The sequence below is a fragment of the Chrysemys picta genome, chromosome 4 (assembly GCF_011386835.1).
Source record: "Chrysemys picta bellii isolate R12L10 chromosome 4, ASM1138683v2, whole genome shotgun sequence".
NCBI classification, from domain to species: Eukaryota; Metazoa; Chordata; order Testudines; family Emydidae; genus Chrysemys; species Chrysemys picta.
The window spans coordinates 124,440,600-124,464,262 of NC_088794.1; the positions used below are offsets into that span (position 1 = coordinate 124,440,600).

Below are 23,663 nucleotides of genomic sequence, written 5' to 3' on the forward strand. Positions count from 1 at the left end.
AAGAAGGTGAATGGGAGGAAAGATATCTGAGGTCATTCGCCCAGGACAATAGTGGAGCATCGCCCTGGGAACCACGACCCATGACTCCTCTGGAGCAATATGGAGGAAGCTTCCTCTTTGTTTGGGATGGAAAGAGGTCTCATTATGGTATACCCTTTTGTGTTAATATCTTGCTTAGGACTGTGTCTTTGACTTCCCACTTGTGTCTGCTGAGAAGCTTTTGCTTAGTTCATCTGCAAGGGAGTTGTAGATACCCCGAAGGTAAGCAGCCTGTATCGTGATGTGGTTCCTGATGCACCACTTCCAGAGTCTGACTGCTTCCAGGAAGAGGAGACAAGATCTCGCTCATCCCTATTTGTTTAGGTAGACTATGGTGGTGATACTGTCCCAACATTACCCACATACGGAGTGAGCATATGAGTAGAAGGAAGGCCTTGCACTCAAGGCAGACTGCCTACGTTTCAGTAAATGTATATGTAGTCTGGCATCTTGTGTGGTCCAGGCTACCCCGAGGAGTGTGCTTGTCCAAGTGAGCATCCAGGAAAAAAGCATCCGCCACAATGCTGAACAGAGAGTGGGGTGACCGAGGGGATCTTACCAATTCAAAGCACTCAACTGAAAGATGTTGTTCCTGCTGCCCTTGTAAAAGATAACACTGTCTGTTCAAGGCTGGAGGAAGAAAAACTTTGCATTTGGGAAGCTTCACAAAGGGGTGGGGCTCAACACAAAGATTCCAGAGGGAGGGGCTGAGGAAGACAGGGTTGCAGTGCACCCTTTCCTTGCCAAAACCCCAAACACATACCCGAATTAAGAACCTTCTCCAGAGAGACAGGAGAATCTGTATCTGAACACCTACCACGGTACGCAAAGGGATCGGGAAATGCAATAAGACACTGAACAAGCCAAACTGTGTGAACGGAGTCTGTCGGTCATAAATTGGCTGTTAATCTTGTGTCTTTTGCTACTTCATCTATGGGTCAAGACAATGGTTGGAGCTGATGCTATGGACAAACCCTGTGAAAATGTGTAACATATCTGACTTTGGGGAAAAACTTTTGTACATGCTAGGGATGGTAACAAGACAGTACCACAAACACGATGCTTTTCAGCTAATACCTGTAAACAGGCTTAGAGCTCGGCACAGCAGCAAGAGTGTAACAGACCTACACTGCTGTGTGGAAGGGGAAACTGAGGCACACCACCTCATGGCATTGGTAGCTAAATGCAAAGACACCTACACTTTAACAGATATTGCTATCTGCATTCTGTTAGCAATACTGTTAGCAATACTACCAACATGTTTTCACACACCCAGGGACCAGGAACCCAGAACTTTGCTAGAACACCTATGAATGACATTATAGTGTTTAAAGGTACTGGGAGGTGGTGTGACCAGAGACAAACAGGGATTTTACATGTACTGCCTCCGCCATGGACAGTGTCCAAGACTAATGGCAGTAAGTTCAGGAGGAGGGTGTAACGTTGCACTCCATATGCTTTATGGAAGTATGATTATGAATATGACATAACTGGAATACGCTTTACACTAAATACCCCTTGTACGGTGTCATTAGAAAGTTTGTAATCTACTAAGTGTGTTCATCCTATTTGTTTGCATGTACTATTTCTATATCTGGAGTTAGGAGAATAAAATATAAACTTGTATCTCTGATGTAAACATATTAAGTGGAGACTATTAAGGGTGCTCCAGAAACAATCAGTTGAAATTTGGCCTTACTTACTTGAAAGCCTTCCTGTGTATGTGTGGGCCAGCCCATGGGGAATGGAGACTAGGGATTTTACAGTGACATGTGACCATGTCACTTGATAATGAAATCCATCTTAAATCTAGTACTTTTCCATTTAGAAGGAGTGGTGGGGACTGAGAGAGACAAAAGACTCCCGCCTTGTGCCAAAGCTATAAAAGGGGGTGGAGCAGGACAAAAGGGGATGCCAGTCATGAGAAAACCCCTGCTTACCGCCTAAGATGTCTGCTGGATCTAACAAAGATTGTACCGGAGAAAGGACTGGGTCCAGATTAGGAAGGAGTCTAGTCTGTGAAAGAAGCTTATTGGAACATCTTTGAGGGTGAGATATTAACTGTAATAAGTTTCTTAATGTATTAGGCTTAGACGTGTGTGTTTTATTTTATTTTGCTTTGTGACTTACTTTGTTCTGGCTGTTATTACTTGAAACCACTTAAATCTTTCCTTTTATACTTAATAAAATCACTTTTGTTTATCGATAAACCCAGAGTAAGTGATTAATACCCAGGAGCGGAGCCAGGGTTTTTGGCGCCCTAGGCGGGGGTCCTTCCGCGCTCCCGGTCTTCGGGGCACTTTGGCGGCGGGTCCCGGAGCGAGTGAAGGACCCGCCGCAGAATTGCTGCCGAAGACCCGGAGCGCGGAAGGACCCCCCCGCCGCCGAATTGCCGCGGAGGGCAGCAAAATGCCGCCCCCCCCCAATTCTGACGCCCTAGGCGACCACCAGCCCCGTTAATACCTGGGGGAGCAAACAGCTGTGCATATCTCTCTATCAGTGATATAGAGGACAAACAATTTACAAATTTACCCTGTATAAGCTTTATACAGAATAAAATGGATTTATTTGGGGTTTGGATCCCATTGGGAGCTGGGTGTCTGGGAGCTGGAGACAGGTAATCTGCTGAGCTGTTAAAGTCTTCAGCCTTGGGGGCGTAGCCCAGACCCTGAGCCTGTGTTGCAAGTGGCTAGCGTGTCTGGCTCAACAAGGCAGGATTCTGAAGTCCCAAGCTAGCAGGGAAAACGGGCTCAGAGATAATTTAAGCACATCAGGTGACAGTCCCAAGGGGATCTCTGTGACCGAATACATCACAAGGTGAATGTCCACGTGGAAATATACATCCTTCATGTTAGGAGCCACAAACCACATCCTTTCCTGAATGGCATGGATTACTGATGACAATGTAATCACCTGGAATTTCAGCTTTCGAATAAAGATGCTCAGTTGCCAAAGGTCCAGAATCGATCTACACCCTTTCTCTTTTTTGGGAATCAGGAAATACGAGGAGCAGAACCCTCTCCCCTTGATACTGAGGTGGAACACATTCTACTGCCTCTCAGTGTAAAAGGGATTTTGCCTCCCATTGAAGAAACACCTTGTGAGAGTGGTCCCTGAAGGGGGACTGGGAAGGAGAGGAACTCAGAGCAACCCTGATGGATAATCTCCAAAACCCAATTGCCCTTTATGATCAACCTCCAGTTGTGGGCAAAGAGTGAGAGACAGCACCCAAAAATAATGGGAGGAAGAGGTAGGTAGCTTCAGTGATGGTAGACAGGTCTCGATTAGTATGTCAAAAATAGCCATTGGTGGGTGGGTGAGAGTGAGAAAAGGCTGTGGCAGTGGAGGGGGTTATAAAGCAAGGCCTCTGAACGCTCTGTTTCCACAGAGGCTCGGCTAGGCGCTGGTAATAAGGTATATGAGGAGGGGGAGATTTTAGTCTACAAAATTGTCTCTGGTGTTTCCTCCTGGGGGTTGAGTATAAATCACCAGGCAATGCACTGTCAATCTCCAGTCCTTTAATGAATGCAGGGACTCTCTGTTTCTTTCATTAAAGAGATTTGACTCAAAGGGGAGAGCTGCCCTAGGAAACCCTTACAATTGCAGACAAGAGTCACTCCTCTTGATCAAGCCAGTGGCCAGACTTGTGGAAGCTGTGTCTGCCATATCCACTGTGGCCGAGAGCTGTTTTTGCTACTAGCCTTCCCTCATCTAAAAGATACTGAAACTGGGCTCTGTCCTTTGTGGGAAGCTTGTCAATGAAGCTCATATGCCTGGAATAGTTGTTACAGTCATATTTCGCTAACAGAGCCTGGTAGTTAGGACACAAAACTGGAAGCCTGGGGAAGAGAAGGGAAGACTTTCCTCCCCAGGAGGTCCAGTCCCTTAAAACTCTTATCTGCTGGGATAGCCCTTTGATAGTGTGTCCGAGCCTTTTCTGTAGTCACTGTACCATTAGTGAGTTGGGGAGCAAGGTTGGAGAATAAAAATTCAGTTCCTTTGTCAGGAACAAAATATTGCCTCTCAGCAATTTTTGGCATAGGGGCACAGGATGCTGAAGTGTGCCATACTGCTCTGGCTGGTTCTAGTATGGCCTTATTAATTGGAAGAGACACCTTACTCTGCAGCTCCCATTGGCCGGGATCCTAGCACAGAGCACCTTCCTGCACCCCAAACCCCTCATCCCCAACCCCACTCCAGAGTCTGCACCCCCAACCGGAGCCCTCATCCTCCCCGTGCACCCCAGCCAGCCCTCCATACAATTTCCATACTGAGATGTAGCTGTCAGGCCAAAAAGTTTGCCCACCCCGATTTAATACATGTGACTCATCTGAGTCCGAAAACTGCTCTATTGGTAGCAGCAGGGGCTGTTTTTACTGACACACTCCTGCCCAAGGGTTGGAGATAGGATGGCTCTGGGACACTGACATAGGCTCCTCCTCCAGAGTAATTATATCCCTCAAGAAGGCCAAGCTGGAGAGAAGTGGAGACTGTGGGTAAGGGAGGAATATCCTCTCTGGTGTTATGTAAGTCTATGTACACTCTGGAGCACCAGGGGTTATGGCAGTTAAGTCTTATAGACCCAGCACATCCATGGCAGCCGGATGGTCCTTAGACGAATTCAGTGATATCGAGATTTGCCTGGATCAGCACTCAAAGACGGAACCAGTGAATGTCAGTCCTTGGGCTTCGGTACCAAAGTGACCAACTGAACCACTGGATCTTTCTTTTGACATGCTTTGCCCTTCAACTCAGATGTCTTTAGCAGAACCAGGTGCATAGATTTCGCGCACAAAGTCTCACCAGACCTGGAAAACCTCAGGGAGGAAGCACATCTCTTATGGACAGTCCTCAATGGGGATCTATCCTTACGCTCATGAGAATGCTCACTACTCTCATGGGGAGCCCTAGAAGAAGATTCTTTTGACTTAGGTTTTCGTTGCTCCACTCCAAGGCACATGCTTGGAGGGACACTAGTAATGTGCAGGGGAGTCTTCCTGACCCTGATCAGACAGGGCCTCACAGCTTTCTGTATCAGGTGGCTCCCCAGGGGAAGCTCCCGAGCTTCTCGAGTTCTGGGTGGGAAAGAGTGACAGATACTGCATTTTGCAGAGATATCCACCTCATCCAGACAGTAGTGGTAGCACCGTTGTTCGTCGCTAATGGAAGAGGAGTGAAGTCAAGAGACGCAATTCTTTAATCCTGGGACTCTGGGCACAGTCCTGGATCCATGGTGGTGTTCCCCAACAGGGGAGAAGAAAACACACTATAGTAAGTATAATATGACCTTTAACTGACTATTAAGCTAGGAAATATAACTATTTACAAATGTCTTTACAGACTGTACAATGAGCGGAAGGAGGACACAGGATTCTGACTCAGGCCATGTGGTAGTAAAAAGGAACTGGAGAGGCCTCGACCTGCACTGTCTCATATATTCTCAGTCAAGAGCACGAGGAGCTCTACTGTGCACATGCAGGCCAACAAACACTGTTTGAAAGAATTTCCAGACTCCCTCATAGATTTCCACCACAACTTCAACTGTCCAGTAAACTTTGGAACACTCCCACACTAGCATCAACTTCCTGGATATCATGCTTCAACAATGTAACATTACAGACAACCATATACAAGAAACCCACAGATCACCATGCCTACCTTCAGAGATACAGTAACCACCCCAAACACACCAGGAAATCTGTTATCTACTGCCAGGCATTCAGATACCACAGAAATTACTCTGAGGAGAAAGTCCGGGATATACACCTTAGCACACACAAAACCACCTTCACCAAACAAGGACATCCACCACAGAAGTTTATCACATCATGGAATGGGCCACCCAGAAATCCCAAGAGAACCTGCTTCAATACAGAAATAAAACTCTGTCCGACCGCACACCCTTAGTTGTCAGCTACCATCCCACACTGGAACCGACAGGGGGTATCATCAAACTACAACCCATACTCAATGGGGACCCCACCTTGAAAGAAATCTTTCCTGAACCCCCACAACTGGCCTTTAAACAACCCCCTAATCTCTCCAAGCTCATCATCAGAAGCAAGCTCACCACAGACCAGGACACACCAACTCAAAGCAAGACCAGAACCTGCCAGAACAACAGATGCAAAACCTGCAGACCTATCTCCACTGCTCCAACAATCAACATCCCCTGCAACACACTTTTCAAAATCCATGGATTCTACCCATGCCTATTACAACATGTGGTGTACCTCATCCAGTGCACTAAATGTCCCAACAACAATTATGTGGGTGACACCAGACAATCACTATGCTCTCAAATGAACTCACGTAGGAGACAAAAACACCCTATCACCTGTGGCTGAACATTTTTCACAAAGGGATCATGCTATATCTGACCTATCAGTCCTCATCCTCAAAGGAAACCTGCACAAGACTTTCAAAGACGAGCCTGGGAACTTAAATCCATTGCTATAATAGACACTAAAAATCATGGACTGAACAGAGACACTGGATTTATGGCTTATTAAAATTATCTGTAACCCACTAACCCCTCTTTTTGTCCTGTAACTGATTAGGTGTTAACAGGCCACTCTACCGTGAATGGTCCCTTATAATATGGCTCACTACTTATGCTAAACAATCTGTTCCACTTTGCATTTTGCTGTGACACTGGCAGTAACTTCTCAGACCTGAGGAAGTGCTCTGTGTGGCTTGAAAGCTTGTATCTCTCACCAAAAGAAGTTGGTCCAATAAAAGATATCTCTCACATCCACCTTGTCTCTATCATACTGTGTCTAGGAAATTTTCACGGGTCTATCAGATAACTGACATTATTTGCAAGTGGACAGTCATCTTAAAATGACAAATTTTCATATATGCTTTATTAGTTTCTGGAAGAGTTTGTGTGATTACCTCTCTTCTGAACAAAAATATCCTTTTAACAAGCTAAATTTCAGACTTCACTTCATGGATAATAAGTTGCAAGCAATCAGACTATTTTAATTGGTCTTTTACCACCAGGAGATGATGTTTAAAGATACTAGTACACACTAACCTTGTTAGAAGCTATTCATTTTTGATTTTGCTAGAACACAGCAAAACCTTTTTTACTCCCTTGTAGTCTAAATTGTCCACCTGACCTTACAGTCTAGTCATTTTCACAATATAATAAGCTGCAAATTGCATTTTCATGATATACTGCGTCTATGTAGTGTGGAACTTAATACTTTATGGGAACAGAGACCTCTTTTAGGACACAAGCTGGAAAACCAAAGCCTGGTACCAGATTTAGATTTGGTTATGCTTTAAATCCTTTTAACTTGTAAAGTTAATAAATTATGTCTGAATATGAGATAGAGCACAAAACACTATCTTAAGTCTAATAAGCAGTTGGAGGTTGACTGTACTTCAAATGACAGTGTATATATACTGTGAAGTCCAGTCAATAAGTCTGACATTTGTGAAAAAAAATTGCATTTGCTGCTCAGAACTTGAGGGTAGAGCCGAGTCAGAGTCCATCAGCAAATGGTCTATCATAGAAGATAACTCTCAACCCAATGCTTAAAAAGGAGACAAATTATGGAACACATTAATCCCCTAGTGAATAAGTTTTAGCAGTGAAGAAGGGAACAGAAGCTCTTTCTAGGAAAGAATTGCGTGGATCTAAGGAGTCATCAGAATTATTACTTGGGAGAATTAGTAAACCAGTGTCAAAGAGATATTCTTAAAACTTCCTCACGCAGAATATTAGGGAAAGATATCCAAGACCATGGAGGGAATCAGTCAGACACAGGATTATAAGAACTCAGGAATTTGACTTCTAGCCTTGCACTCAGACCTCACTGTTTTTAAAATAATGTCTTTTTGAAAGAGGAGCACTACCTATGTAATTTTGTAACAGACATAGAAGTCTCTCCAAAGAAAGAAAGGACAAGTAGTCAGAGGATTTAACTTTGCACCGAGAAATGAATAATGAGAATACAGGCATTCTAAAGAATTCACATATCATTCATCTGTATTAAGACTGGGAAAGCACTGACTGATATTTTGCAGTTGGTACTGTGACCTCACCACAATCTCCATTGTTACCTATTTCTTCTAACATCCAAGCGCAAAGTAGGTCTGGTGTGGCTTCAGAAAAAAACAAAACAAAACAAAACAAAAAAAACAACCTGGAAGGTGGATGAACTGGTTAACATGGAAATCAGAGCATACTCTATAGGCAGAAACTTGGGAAGGGACCATAAATACTTTTTTTGAAAAAAAGCTGTAAAGGGGGGATTTACTATTAAAGTCTCCAGATCTTTGGGAAGAAGTGATGGCCATCAAAAAGGCGTTCTTCATTGACAAGTGTAGCAAAGAACAGTAGGCTAGTGCTCAGAGAGAGGTTTCATTATACAAATGGGGACCAAATTCAAATCCCAAACAGAAGTGAGGTCTCTAATCTGTGAAAAAAGGTTAACTAACCCCTTAATGAATCTGGATGTTGTTGGATGGGCAAACACTGAGAATCCCCATACAGAAGAATGGAAGATCGTAATACCTGCTAAATGAACTTTGACAGAATTTATAGACAGATCTGACTTTTTTTAAATCCAACAGGTAATCCAGAACAGCAGAGAGGGAGGAATGGACAGGTGAGACCTGTAGCTAGATATGCCAATGGTAAAATCTCTTTCACTACTGCAAATAAATGTTCCTACTGGAAATCTTTCTGATGTTTAATAGGACCTTGTCTACTTCTGTTGAGCAGGAAACTTCTATCCCCAAGAACCACTGAGGAGAGAAGCTCTGAGATGAGGAATGCTCAGGTTGGAATGGAGACTCAACTGAACTCCTGAGATAGCAGGTGGGGAAATGATCAGAAGTTGCAAAAGCAGGCAAGAGGTGAGGTGAATCAGGTAAGGAAACCATACTTGTCTCGGCCAAGATGATGCAATTAGAATACCTTTAGCTCTGTCTTGCTTGATCTTGTTCAACTTCTGGAATACTAACAATAAGAGCCATCCCTAGGATATGGCAAATCGGGGTGACTGCCATGGGCCTCGCGCTTTTGGGGGCCTAGCGCTTTGTGAGGAGGCAGGCAGGGAGGTAAGATGGGGGATGGGCAGGGCAAGGAGGAGCCCCCCTATCAACCTCCCCCCCCACAGAGCCTCCTGCCCGCTAGCGGGCTCCACTGATCAGAGCCTCCCTCTCCCTCCCAGCGCCTAACACCAATCAGCTGTTTCGCTGCGTCTGGAGGTGCTGGAAGGGAGGGGAGAGAAGCAAGGGTGCAGTTCACTTGGGGAGGGGATGGAACTGGGCGGGGAAGAGGCGGGGGTGGGTGGGAAGAGGTGGGGATGGGGCCTTGGGGGAAGGGATGGAGTCAGGGCAGGACCTGGGTGGAGCACCCCCGGCAGATAGAAACTCGGTGCCTATGTCCCGGGCCCCACACACCCCTAGGGATGGCCCTGCTAACAACATTGAGGGAGAGAAGACCCTTCGAGCAGAATTTTTTGCCCTTTGTTGATGACAGTGGCAAAAAAGTTCCACTTCTAGAAATCCCAGGACAGGAGAATATATCTGAGAATCAGAGTATCCAGCTCTCACTTGTAATCTTGGGAGAAGTGCCTGCTTAAATCATCAGCTATCATGTTTTGAGTGCCTGGAATGCAAGAGGTTGAGATGAGGATGTGATTGGCTATACACCAGTTCCATAGCTTTAGTGCTTTGGCACAAATCGGAGGGAAAGGATCTTACCCCCCATCTTGAAGATTTATGTAGAACATACAGACTACATTGTCTGTCATGACTTTGATGGACTGACCCCTGATTAAGTGAAGGAAGTGGATACAGGCATTGCTGACTTCCCTTATTTCCAGGAGGTTGATGTGGAGAAGGGACTCCTGAGAGGACCATTTGCATTGACTGGTGTGTCCTCTGAGGTGTGCTCCCCATCCCACAAAGGATGCTTCTGAAGTTCTAGTTATAGTAGTGGAAGGGAACTCCTTCACAAACTTTGTATGGGTCCTTCCACCAATTGAGTGAGTCTAGCTCCTGACCAGGACCAGACACCAGTGTAGCAAGACTGTGTGTGCTCAAAATGTAGCCTGTTCTGAGCTATCCCTGGAAGCAATGAAGATGTAACTTGGCACGTGTTACAAAAGTGTAAGCTGCAATGTGGCCTAACAGAGGATTTCTTGCAGACATCCAAGGACTTATATGAATCTTGGAAATAAGGTTTGTCAGTCCCATAAACCAGTGAGCTGGAAGCTAAGTTCTGGACATGTTGGCATGCAGAGAAACCCATATAAAGTCTCTCTGCTGAACTGGAGTCAAAAGGGACTTTTCACTATTGAGTTGTAGTCCCTACTTGTGGAACAGGGACACAGCTATCTTTACTGCAAAGAAAACCCCACTGTATGACTAGCCCTTAAGGAGCCAATCATCGAGGTGGGGGGAGATGATTATTCCCATTCGACCTAGGTGAGTGGCCATCACTACAAGGACTTTCAAGAGCACTTGGTACCGGAAGTCATCCTGGCCAACCATAAAATGAAGGCGCCTGTTCTGAGAGGAATGTATCGCAATTAAAAGGAAACGGCCTAAATGTTCAGTGCCACAAATCAATCCCTGGAATCTAATGATGGAATTATAGCTACAAGAGTTACTACCCTGAACGCTTGCATTTTTACAAAAGTGACAGTATCTGAGATATAAAATTGGTCTCCATCCTCCATTTCTTCTGGGGATCAGAAAATACTTGGAACAGAATCACTTCCCTCTATGCTGGACCAGAACTGATTCTATGGCTCCTGTGCACAGGAGGGAGAGGAATTCCTGTCTCAGCAATTGCTGTCTGTGAGATGGGTCCCTGAGAAGGAACGGGAAAGGAGGGTGGGATGGAGGAATAGAGATAAAATGGCTGGAGTAACTCAATGTTATACCTTCCAAAATCCATTTGTTGGCTACTATCTGCTCCCATGAAGGTCAAAAGCAGAAGAGATGGTCTCCAAAGGGTGGGTAGACTGATGCAGTTGAAGATGCCGATAAAGGGGATCTTCTGCACCCTCAACTGAACCATCAAAATTGCTGTTTCAATGAGGAGGAGGGCTGGGTGGTAGTAGTGGATATGGTAGGCGGCCTCTCTTTCTGATTTCTTGGTCTCTTTTTGGGTGGCTTGGCAGACTTATGGAAAACAGGAAATTGGGCCTGGCGGGATCTCTGAACCAACTGTGATCCACTAAATTTTCTTTTGTTCACAGATGTGTAGATCCCAAGAGACCGGAGTACAGCCCTTAAATTCTTCAAAGTGTGCAAGGATTCATCTGTGGACTCACCGAAGAGCATAAATCTGTCAAAAAGAAGGTATTCTACAGTATATTGGATCCCCCTGGGAAATCCTGATAGTTGCAGCCAAGATGCTTGACACATGATAACAGCAGTGGAAATAGAGCAGGCTGCAGTGTTGGCTGCATCTTGTCCTTCCCCTGTGATGGCCTGAAATTTTTCCCGTGGTTCGAGAGGGAGATGTTCAATAAAAGCATTATATTTGCTGTAGTTGATGTAATTATACTTTACCATCAGAGCTGGGCAATTCATAACCTTAAATCACAGCGTCACGAAGTAGCTCTTACAACCAAAGAGGTCCAAGCACTTTTAGCCCATATCATAAGGTGTTATTTGCCATGCTTGTTGATGGCTTCCACAAACAAAGAATTAGGCGGAAGATGTGTACATAAAAACTCATTGTTTTGCTGGGATGTAACACTTTGTCAGCTAGTCTGCATGTAAGCAGTATCATGGCAGGAATCTGACAGACTGTCTGGTGGATTCAATCAGAGCCTTGTTCACCAGCAAGGCCATTCAACCAAAAGTTGTCATGTGGTGAGCGTCTTGGACCTCCTCCAGGGGGGGTTGGAGTGAATTGTCAATCCATTTATTAAGTTCTTGAAGCTATTTAAAATCATCTGCATAAGAAGGTGAGGGAGGCAGCACAGCCTCACATGGTGAAGGTGAGGAGACATTAGTTTCTGTTGTTACCTCCTTATCAGCTGTAACCTCCTGCTCCTCAAAAGATTCCCACTTGAGGAGGGAGAGATGGAGCAGAGACTGTCTTCCAGGATGATCCCCATGTGAATAGTTGGGAGCTCTTGAAAGTTCTTGACTACAAGCAACCCACGCGTTCCAGTATGGTCAATGAGGGGGAAATCACAAAAGTAGAAGCAGTGGTATCTAATGCTGTTCATACCAGATCGAATGAGAGGGAACACGAGATTGCCTCACCTTAAGAACCTCACTCTTGGTGAAGGCATCAGGAGGTGTCTCTATGCTGGTAAGTAGCTGACCCCTACTTTAATACCCAAAGGGATTTACTTATTATCCAAAACCCCCCGAGGGAGAACCCCTCAAGAAGGGAAGCCAGAGGAAAGAGGTATGTAACCAAATAAACCCAAGAAAATAAATGAAGTAATTATACAACTAAACTAAATAAAAAACGAAAGTAAACTAAATTAAAACTAAACTAGACCTAGACGACCCAAAGGGCTGACGGCTAGCTACTGCTAAAAAGGGGTACACCAAATGCTCTGTGTCAGGCTATAGGGCGGTTGAGAAGGAACTGAGAGTGGCTCCCCCATGCAGGTCTATATGTCCTAAGTATAGGGCACAAGGAGGTCTGGAATGCATGCGCAGGCCAAACTGGAGCTGCTACCTAAAATCTCCAATCAAAGGTGCCTGGGGCATGTGCACTCCTGAAGTAAAGTGGAGCACCCATAGGGACACTACTTGAAGAACTGTTACCTTTGAAGAGAAAATAGTTACCCACATTCATTACATTACTAGCTGTGATCAGGACAGAAGGAGTGAGACATGAGGAAGTGGAAATCATGTACTTCAAACAGTGAAGGTGGGGGGTTTTCGGGGGTGAAGAGGGGGAGAAATCAAAGCTAAACGCAAATCAGCACAGAGAGCCATGTAATACCATACCACCTGCCTTACTAAATGGAAGAAAAGCAAACTCAACAACGAGCTGACACAGCAAAGAAATGCCAGGGTTGGCTTAAGAGGATTAAGAGGCAGCTGCCTTGGGAAATATACTCCCTGTGCAAAGTGCTACAAATGTTTTTCAAATCTGTCACTGAGACATAATGAATCTCCCTATTGCTTTCTCTATCATTGCTTTCTCTAGTGCTACAGAATATAGAGGTCTAGAAACAGCACAAAAATTGTACAGCTTTAATATCTAAAGGGATTTACTTGTTATCCAGTTTGTATGACAAAAACACATAATCCTGCCTCCATATCTTCAATTTTTTGTTTCTAAAAAGGAGCAAATAGCAATTGTGTAGTTTCAAATCATCCAGAGAGAAATCCTGCCTTTCCCAAGGGAGTTGCTCAAACTACAGATGTCAAGAGCAGTGGAGTGGTGCATGACAAAATAGCTCAAGGTGGGGGGGAAGACACACTGCCAGGCTCACTGTGATCACCGATGTACCCCAGCTAACGTGTGCTACTGACCACAGCATGTGCACTAGTTAAACTGAACCCATAAACCTCCACTCCTCTGATAAATGAGGACCTTAGGACTAAAACCAGGAAGGTTCTTGGCCACTGTCACTTCCATATCGCCATCAGAGCTCAGGCCAGGGGGCTGGTGGTGGAGCCTGTGAAGCTAGACACTACAGGAAGTACGGCCCAGTGGGGCTTGAGTGGCACCTCACCCCTGTAGTACACTGATTGGCCCATCCTGGTATATAAACCAAGAACCCATTACAGGGAGCTGTCTGAGCAATGATGCAGACCACACGCGTGCCTCTGCTCCAGACCTCGCCTTACTGTGAAACTCCAACTCAGGCACTCACTTCCTGGAACCTGACTCTCTCTTATTGGTATCCAGACCACGCTCGACCCTGTCACCACTACTTCCCTCCTGCTTGCAACTCAGTGCCTGATCCTGACTTGGCTCAATCTCAACTTCACTACCCATCACCTGACCGCAACTTGGTAACTGACCAGTGCACACTCGCTGCCCATGGCCCGGCCCTGACAGATATGCTGGCTCGCTGGATAGTCAGGCTCACTTCCTATAGTGGGCTCTGCAGCATTAGGAAAAGGTTCTACTCTTCTGCTTTCTGAGGAAAGGGGATCTCCTAACTTTCTCCTCAACAGTATAAGACAGGACTGTGCACTTATTGTTTTTGAAATGCCTCTTTCCTTGTCAATAATATAAATAAGATATTTACTGGATAGAACAATCATAATTAGAGAACCAGTAGTGATATGAAGAACTCATTCCATACTTTTCTCCAGTGTACACCCGAGGTCTTCTGCTGAGTGCGTAATTTTTAGTATTTGAGCCTTTCCGAAGTGGATCATCAAGAGGTGACTGGTGAGGAGGGTCTTCCAGTGGATTCCAGTAACTCTGTTCACACATACCTCGTAACAAAATTTCAGCTAACTGCCTGGCTATTGTCTGTGAAAGAAAAACAGAAACATATTTTATCCTAGAAATGCTGAACAGGAAGTCTTCAAAAACTGGGATTTTGTCAAATGAGGACTAGTCACGTTCAATATGATTTTGGTCAAAAAGGTTTCTATTCTCAGTCTATTCATTATTGAGAATTCCCATCTTCCTTTATTTCTTCACTTCATGCAAAAAATGAACAAACAGATGACATGACCACCACATATTTTTCCATTGGCCTGAAAAACTCAGAATGCCCTGCACACCAGGAATGAAAGGCACAATGTCCAGTTTGCTTCTATAGAAGACTGCAACAAAAAGCTTTCAAAACTGTTTGACAGAACTTTAATGGGTAAATCCCAGATATTTGAGGAAACATATCAAAATATGTTAACATACCTAAAAATCACTTAAATTCAGGTGTGTTTTCTGTTATTCTACATTACAGTCATTACTGCCATGAAGGCTTAATTTGAATCCTTAACTTCATCAATTCAAACCCAGTAAAAATGTAATTTTCTATTAAAATTACATGTTTTGGTTCACAGGACCTGAAATTTTAGTTCCTTTGTATGATATCAATAATTTTGCCATCAAACTGTGCACATAGGAACAAGTTGTTACACAGATTATCTACCACCGTTGCCCTTTTCTTTCTGTTCTCTATGTCCTCTTCTACAAATGTGTATGCACAACGTAGTTTTACATATGCAAGTCTTCCATTAAACTCTATTTGATTATTCGTATGTATGAGTATCAGGGCCTTAGACTGTAAATTCTTTGTGATGGGACAACGTTTCCCTATGTGCTCAAATGGTGCCTACCACAATGCAGCCTCAACCCTGGCTGCGGCCTCTCTCGTTGCTGCCACAATACAAATAATAGCTGTGACAGATATCGCATGCAATATCTTTGGGGACCACTGTATTAAATTTATGGTTTACGTATGATTCTATTCTGCTCTGTGGGGGACAGTTACTACAGCTCCTACAAGAACTAAAAATATTAGGGGGCAATTACCCCTGGGATAGTGAACAATTAAGCACCACCCGCTGGGGTGGTTTCATATACTGGTTCAGACTGGGTTTTCTGAGACCAAGAGACAAAAACAGAATTTAGGATATATAAAGCCTGAGTTTAAACTGACAGGGGGCTTCGTTTTGAGTGAGAAAATGGACAAGACTGTCCAAGGGAGATCCCAACCTTTACTGAAGAGATATTGGTCTACGAGACTCCCCTTGTGGAAGATGAGCAATTTCTGGTACATTCAGTAGAGTGAAAGAATTTGTATTGTTTAAGTATTTCCTCTGTGATGCTTTATCCTAAGAATAAATACACTCTGCTGAGAAGGAACAGTGTTCTAACTTCTAACTGCTGGCAATATATTGCTCAGAGCCCTTGGAGAGAAAGCACAGCCTAGGTGCTGGCCTTCAGGCAGACTGACTTGCTGGAGATATCACAGTGTAAGGCAAGGGGCGGTGCAGCCTTATAACCCCTGGTCAGGAGGGAAAGAGTCTCCACCCAGAAGTAATGGCTGGGATCCTGAAAGCTTGAGTGCCCTTGAAGGCCCATGGAGAGGGAATATAGTGTTGTTACCCTTGAATTTTGACAGCAGCACTAGCAACAAACACTGCAAGCTTTGAATCAGATGTTTATCTTGAGTCCCCATCTCCCCTGCCCCAGAAATCCTAAACACTATAACAGAGCTTCAGTAAAAGAAGGAATCTGATAGTATATTATGATCACCATGCAAGGAAATTACTTCCTATATTCTTCCCCCAAATAAAATCTCAGTGGGCTTTTACTATCTATAAAAATATAACTCAAATTGCATCATCACCACAATATGTAGACGAAAGATTTTTAATCCCATTGTTATTTTTAAAGAGCTCAACAAAATGGCCTTTAATGAACTCTCTTTGCAATAGCTTTCATTATGTTATTTATATTTTACTTCAAAAAGATGACTAATTTCTTCCCCTGGTAATTTCTATGTAGACTGAAAATAAAACATTTGAAGAATAAATTTGTTTAACCCCCCCTCCCCAAACTACAGATTCTCGTTTGTCTTCCTACGTACCACAAAACTATTAAAAATTGTTAAAAATTCTATTCTCTCTGATCTTTAAAGAAACTCACAAACAAATATTAACATGAAAATCTACCTCCAAACAAGTACAAGTGAACATCAGTGAAATAGTTCATAAGAGACAGAGAACATAAAAAAGGTTTATTTTTTGGCCAAAATGTTCTAGGTACTGTATATTTCTATTTCTCCAGCTTAAAATAAAAAAAGATTGTCAGATCCAAAACTATCAGCTTAATCCCTTTCTAAATGCTTTATACGTGTGTGTTAGCTACAAATGACCTCTATGGATGACAGTGTTAAAAAATTCTGACTTTTAGAGTCTTAGAAGTGGACTGCTATAGAAACGGGACAACCTCAGATGGTTAGCAACTGAGCCAGAAGTGTCACTGTCTGAGTGACATCTTTCATTTTTTGATCCTTGTAATGTAAGAAACCTACCTTCCATTTCTTATTGTTCTATTTACACTCTGTACATAGAATAATACTGGCCCCCTTTAATTGTCTAATATTTCACCATTTATGAAAAATGTGGTTTTTGAAATCTCATTAAAAAAGGCTAACTGATCAACTGATTTTCTAATGGTGTTTTGAAAGTTTTGGAGAGACCATACTAGAACTCTTGTCTAGGACGTCTGTAGAAATGGTTCAGAATAACAAAAGACAAAATGTGTTGTAATGAATGTTGTATATCCCTTATTCTTATCTGAAAACTTTTGATTTATACTTGTTAACACTTGTTTAGTGAATGTTTACTTTATATGGATATGGATATGAATCTCCTTTATGGCTTCTCTTTTTTTAAAAAGTTTTATGGGAGTGAAGAAAGAGGTAATTTACATGAAAATGGAACTCAAAGTCAGTAATCTGGAAAAACAAAAACAGACAGTGCAGAACCCTAAGAGTGATGAAACGATGCCTCTGCGGAGCTGAAATACAGTAATGTTCATTAGATATTGATCATGGTTCCAAGCCTAATTAATTTTACACAACAACCAGATAAAGAAGGAAAGAAGATAAGTCAGATGAATAGAGGGAGGGGAAGAAAGACGGCTGATCAAACAGTCTCTTCTGTTTTTACTAATTATTTTAACCCCAAATTTTGCAAGCAAAGTTGTATACGTTTTAGTAACTAATAGACTACTGTGCTGTAATCTGATTTGTTTCCCTCTGTAATAAATGTATGTTTATCATTTATACAACATTTAGATTTTAAGCAGTCAATGTACGTTTGTAAAACTTACCATTCTTAGATTTTGTGTAGTTCTTGTTTCAACAGCTCTTAGAATCTCTCTAAATCTACCAACTCCTCTTGTCAGGTTCCTGTACACACATACACACAGAATTTGACAGTATTCCCGTCCAGTGCTTAGTAGTATTTTATATACAGTTTTTCTGTTGTTGTAGTTGTTAGTCAAACCCATACAAGCACATTTTTTCCTGCTGTAATATCTCATTCATTAGCTACAAAAAAAAAACTCATTTGGCAGGTAGCCCTGTCACTGTGGGTCACAGCAAAGAACCAAATAAAAAAACATAACTTTGCAAAAATAATAGGTAGCTCGAGAGAGTAAGAAAATTAAGGATATTGTACGATAGAAGGGACATGAGAGGGAAAACTGATTTAAATCATTATTTAAAAGCAAAACTGATATACTACACAAATCTTCAAACACTAATACTTGGAAAAATCCATTTAATTTCAGTAGCTTCTCTTCCTTTGTTTAACTCACAAAATAGTACAATTTTCCAACTCCTTTTATATACAAAAATATAGACATAGGAGACCAAGCTGTACGGTTAGAACAGAAGACTGGGAGGCAGGAAATCAGAGTTCCATTTTTGACTCTGCAAATGGCTTCCAGTGTGACCTTGTACAACTCGTTTAATTTCTTTGTGTCTCAACTTCTTCCACTTAATACTTACATCATTTTTGACAAGAGACGTGAAAACATGAGATGAAAAGCACTATATACATGCAGAGTAGCAGTATTCTTAATCCAAACTTTTCCCCAAAACAGTCTGGAAATATAATATTCTGTACGCATGCCAACTAACTTATAAATGTTTCTCTTCTCTCATCATTTGGACAGTTCTCTCCACTATTTTCCCTGTTTTCAATATATTAAGATTTTTTTATGATATTAACAACCCATTTATTACAACACAGCTTGACTTCCAAATGAGCTGGTGAAAGACTGGGTCAGCATTTACTGACCCAGCCAGCTGAGTTCTGCAGCCTCTAGCACATACTATACTAAAATTGTTTTGGTATTTGCTCTGATTAACTTTCAAATCAGATAATGGATATTCAATCAAAAAAGTGCTTTGTATTAACTCAGAGCCATGGTCATTTGATATGGAATTGCATCTTAAACCAATATGACAGTGTGTAAATCACATAACGGAACTTTAAAGGAAAAACAGATAATTATGCATCACCTACATTGTTTATAGATAACATCATATACATGTTTCACAAGCATTTATTACAATCACAACAAAAATTTTGCAATATTACATATGAGTACTTAAAATTACAGTGTTTAAAATGTATTTGGGATAACAAATACAAGGCCATCAGGATAACGAGGACAATTTTCTTTGGATATATTGAAATCTGAAATGTTCTTTGTGCAAAGCAGTCCCCATTTTAACTGCACAGTGACTGGAGTCAGATTGTTTTTTCAGCAAGGGGTCTTCAACTGTGGGACTCGCTTTCATCAGAACCTGAATTTTTTTACTTTTAGGTTACACTGTAAAGCTTATCTGTTCTACCTGGACTCTGTATGGAAAAGGATGAGCAAACACACCCATTCTGTGTACATCAAGAATTTCAGTCTCTAGGGCAGTTTCTGTCAAATGTGGCCACCATAGCCTCATGTGGCCACCAAGGGCTTTTCTTGTGCCACAGCCTCCTGGGAGACAATGGGAGTGGGGAGTAGCAGTGGCCCCTCCCCCGGGGCTGCCAGCAGGTGTTGGTCCCTACCCTCTTCTGGAGGCCCAAACACTGTAGGAGCAGGTAACCCGTGTGAGATTTCCATCTTTCCGGGGTGGTGGGGCTTGGGCTTCAGCCCTGGGGTGGGCAGCAGGCTCTAGCCGTGCAGTAGTGGGCTCCATCCCCCAGCCTCTGGGCTTCAGACTCTGGTCCTGGACTCACCCCTCCTCCCCCATGTTGCCCCTGACCCCACTGCCTCCTCTAGTCCCTAGCTGTGCAGTGGGATACTAGGCTTCAGCCCTGGGCTCATCCCCCTACACCGCCCCTGACCCCACTGCCTCCTCCTCCCCCCATCTGTGCAGTGGGACCCCAGGCTCACCCCCCCCCATCGCCCTGACCCCCGCTGCCTCCTCCATCCCTCCACCCAGCTCTCCCATCATCCCTGCCCCCCCTCCAACCAGAGCTTAATTTGTCCCCCAGCTTGCCAAGGCTGAGTAAGTTTGCTGTGAAAGGTGATATTAACAAATATACAACTATCAATTTTCATAGTAGCAGACTTACTAGCTAGCAAGTCTGAAAAAAAAAATCAACCAAAAAAGCAAAACATGCAAAACACCTTATTTGTGTTTCTATTCTGTTTCGGTCCAGTAAATAATAGAGACAACTGTACATTATTTTTATTATTGAAGTCTGGCAAAAAAAAAAAAAAAAAAGAACACACACACAAAAACCCAACCCCTATATAAATAAATTACAATGATGTGGACATGTATGTGTGCATATTCATTTGTTTTTCCTGAACTTAATTTAGTATTTTAGGAAAAATTGTCAGAGCCGCCACAAGCAAGAATTGGTGGCTGCACTCTGAGGCCACCAAAACATTTGTTATGAGAACCCCTGCTCTAGGGTAACCAATATGACACCCTTCACCAGCAAAAATTGACTCAACAAAAGGAAAATAAGTTAAGTATCAACTATATCCATACATACCTATGAACAGCTGCTCAAAGTGGATCAGTATGTGATAAAACCATATACCAATGATATGAGAAATAATGATCCATTTATGAGAATCAATTTCAGATATTGCTGGAGCCTGGTTTTAGGTAAACAGGTAAAGATTTATCATGGTTTACATAGTTTTTGGTTCAGTATGCATCTCCTCTAAGAAAAATAATACTTTGTACTTTGACCACCCAAAGGTCCCAATGCTCTTCACATATATTAACACATAAGATACCTGTGTGAAATAGGCATTACTATACTGATTTTACATGTGAGGAAAATGAGGCACAGAATGTTAGCAGGAAGCACTGCAGCTGTTCACCATTTTTGAAAATCAGAACATAAACGATTTTTGCCAAGATCACACACCAAATCAGCAGCAGAGCCAGGAACAGAATGCAAGAGTCCTGAGTCCCAGTCTTCTGTTCTAAATGAGCATGTGGGGAAGATATGTTGTTGTAGGGGGCACGTTAGTTAATCTAAAAATCAAGATGAAAACAGTCCTAAGAATGCAATACTCTCTATGAATCTGTCAAAAGAGCAGCAGAAATGATCCAAAACATATAACTCTCTGGAAGACTGACTTGTTACAACAAATGAAATATGGAAACAACAGAATCTCAGCTAATTCACACTAATTGAAAACCCCATTGCTAATTAGTTAATTTTGAGAATTAGCAAATGTGTGTTTAAAAACAAAACAGATAATATAACACAAAATGAACTTTGTTCATTTATGTCATTAATAAAAGCTTTATATATGAAATCTATTATATTGTGTTCTATAGTATATTCTGTAAAAAGAATCTTGGAGAAGTGGCATGAGACCTCACTAAATTACCTGTTATTACATCTTTGCTAACCAATAGGAAAAGAATAGAATGGAGTGTGTGACAATCAGATTCTACTGTTTCATAGAAAACACAATTAGGTTATGTAAGAAAACTGAAAAAATACATAACTAGTCTTTGCTTCATAAAGCATTTAACATTGTTTCACAGCACAAAACCACAGGAATACAATTTAAGTTTGCACAGCATCTTCTATACAAACTATTACAAAGTACAAAGGGATAAATAACTCAAGAATTGAGCTAAATGCTTTGAGAGGAAAAAAACTGAAGCAAAACTTACCTTTAACAATGTTTTAGGTTTCACCTTTAGTAAAGTACATTTCATATATTTGTTTTACTAGTTTCTTGGGTGCTCAAAGGGAGAGATTTTTTCTGTTAACAGTTACATACTTTCACCAGCAACTTCAAAAAGACATGGTTTAATTTTAATAGCCCCACTCTTACTGATGTAGAGTTGCAGTGGCAAATGTCAATTTACTTGTTCATTGTAACATCTGTACAGTGTCTGTAAAGAATTTTGAGATCCTGTGTGAATGAAATGCATTATAAAAGCAAATTCCATTCAACCATTCAATATACAGAGCAGTAACACAACTGTTAACATTCACTCACAACAGATAGAGATTTTCAGTAATTTAAGAATTGGCAACTTGGGAATCGGCATGCACAGACAGTCAGTTCAGTCTCTGGTTGTGTGTGTATGCATACCCCAATATGCACATTAGCTATGTGGGCACAAGAGTCAGGCCTTTCCAATTGTGCATGATTTATTTTTAAAATATAGCCCCAAATTTTATTTTCTGTTTTCAAGCTGCTAGGTAAAGGAAGCTCGACTCGTCCATCTGGACTGGTACTGGTGAATGACTGAAAACAGTGACCGGAATTTTCAAATGAGCTGAAGGGTATTAGGCACCGGACTCCCACTGAAACTCAGAGAATTGGTAGCTAACTCCCTGAGGGATGATCAAGACAAAAACTTGCATCAAGACAACAAAAGATGCAAGCACTTTAGTTATTTTGGTTCAAATCTGTGCGTGGGCAGTGCAAATTAGTGTGTAGATCACTCCTTAGGCTCCTCTGAAAACCCCAGGCAGTATTCCTCAACTGCTCACAAAACAAAATAAAAAATTAAGAAATCAAAAGATACTCTGTGCACTACTGTAAAATATACAAAAATAACAAATCCTTAGAGTTACATGAACATGTCAATTTCACCTATGTATAGCAGGAGTCTCCAAATGGAGCACAGTATTACCATACATGATAACAAGCTTGGTGGATGGGGGGGAATGATAGATGTGGTATATCTTGACTTTAGTCAGGCTTTTGATACTGTCTTGCATGACCCTCTCATAAACAAACTAGGGAAATACAGCCTAGATGGAGCTACTATAATATGGGAACCATTATAAAACCATTCCCAGAGAGTACAGTAAAACCTCAGAGTTATGAATACCTCAGGAATGGAGGTTGTTCATAACTCTGAAATGTTCGTAACTCTGAACAAAACGTTATGGTTCTTCTTTCAAAAGATTACAACTGACCATTGACTTAATGCAGCTTTGAAACTTTACAATGCAGAAGAAAAACACTGCTTTTAACCACCTTAATGTAAACGAAACAAGCTCAGAAACAGTTTCCTTACCTCATCAAATTTTTTTTTTTAATTTTCTCTGCACTGGACTGGACTGCATGTGCTTTTTTGGGGGTTGGGGGAAGGGGCGGAGGTGCTCTGTGGCTGTCTGATTGCGTACTTCCAGTTCCAAATGAGGTGTGTGGTTGATTGGTCAGTTTGTAACTCTGATGTTCACAACTCTGAGGTTCCACTGTAGCTATCTATGGTACACAGTCAAGCTGAAAAAGCATAGCAAGTGGGGTCCCACATGGATCTGCCCTGGTCCAGTTCTGTTTAATATCTTCATAAATGATTTTGATAAAGGCATAGAGTACACTTATAAAGTTTGTGGAAGATACCAAGCTGGGAGGGGTTGCAAGTGTTTTGGAGGATAGGATTAAAATTCAAAATGATCTGGACAAACTGGAGAAATGGTCTAAAGGAAATAGGATGAAATTCAATAAGGACAAATGCAAAATGCTCCACTTCGGAAGGAACAATCAGTTGCACACATAAAATGGGAAATGACTGCCTAGGAAGGAGTACTGCGGAAAGTGATCTGGGGATCATAGTGACCCACAAGCTAAATATGAGTCAACAGTGTAGTGCTGTTGCAAAAACCGCGATCATTCTGGGATGTATTAGCAGGAGTGTTATAAACAAGACTCAAGAAGTAATTTTTGCACTCTACTCTGTGCT

The 23,663-nt window shown here is 42.2% G+C and overlaps 1 protein-coding gene across 11 annotated transcripts in view; it reads right to left on the reverse strand.

The window, feature by feature from the left end:
* Positions 1 to 23,663, reverse strand: part of TTC7B (tetratricopeptide repeat domain 7B) — a 326,149-nt gene that overhangs the window by 197,125 nt on the left and 105,361 nt on the right. For all 11 annotated transcript variants that reach the window (XR_010601134.1, XR_010601135.1, XM_042858600.2 and 8 more), the window contains 2 exons: positions 17,798 to 17,876; positions 14,304 to 14,476 (listed from right to left, as the gene is read on the reverse strand). Coding sequence is in view for 9 of the 11 variants with exons in the window: in XM_042858600.2 (XP_042714534.2) it covers positions 14,304 to 14,476; positions 17,798 to 17,876 (252 nt within the window). In the remaining 2 variants the exon portion in view is untranslated. The remainder of the gene's footprint in view (positions 1 to 14,303; positions 14,477 to 17,797; positions 17,877 to 23,663) is intronic.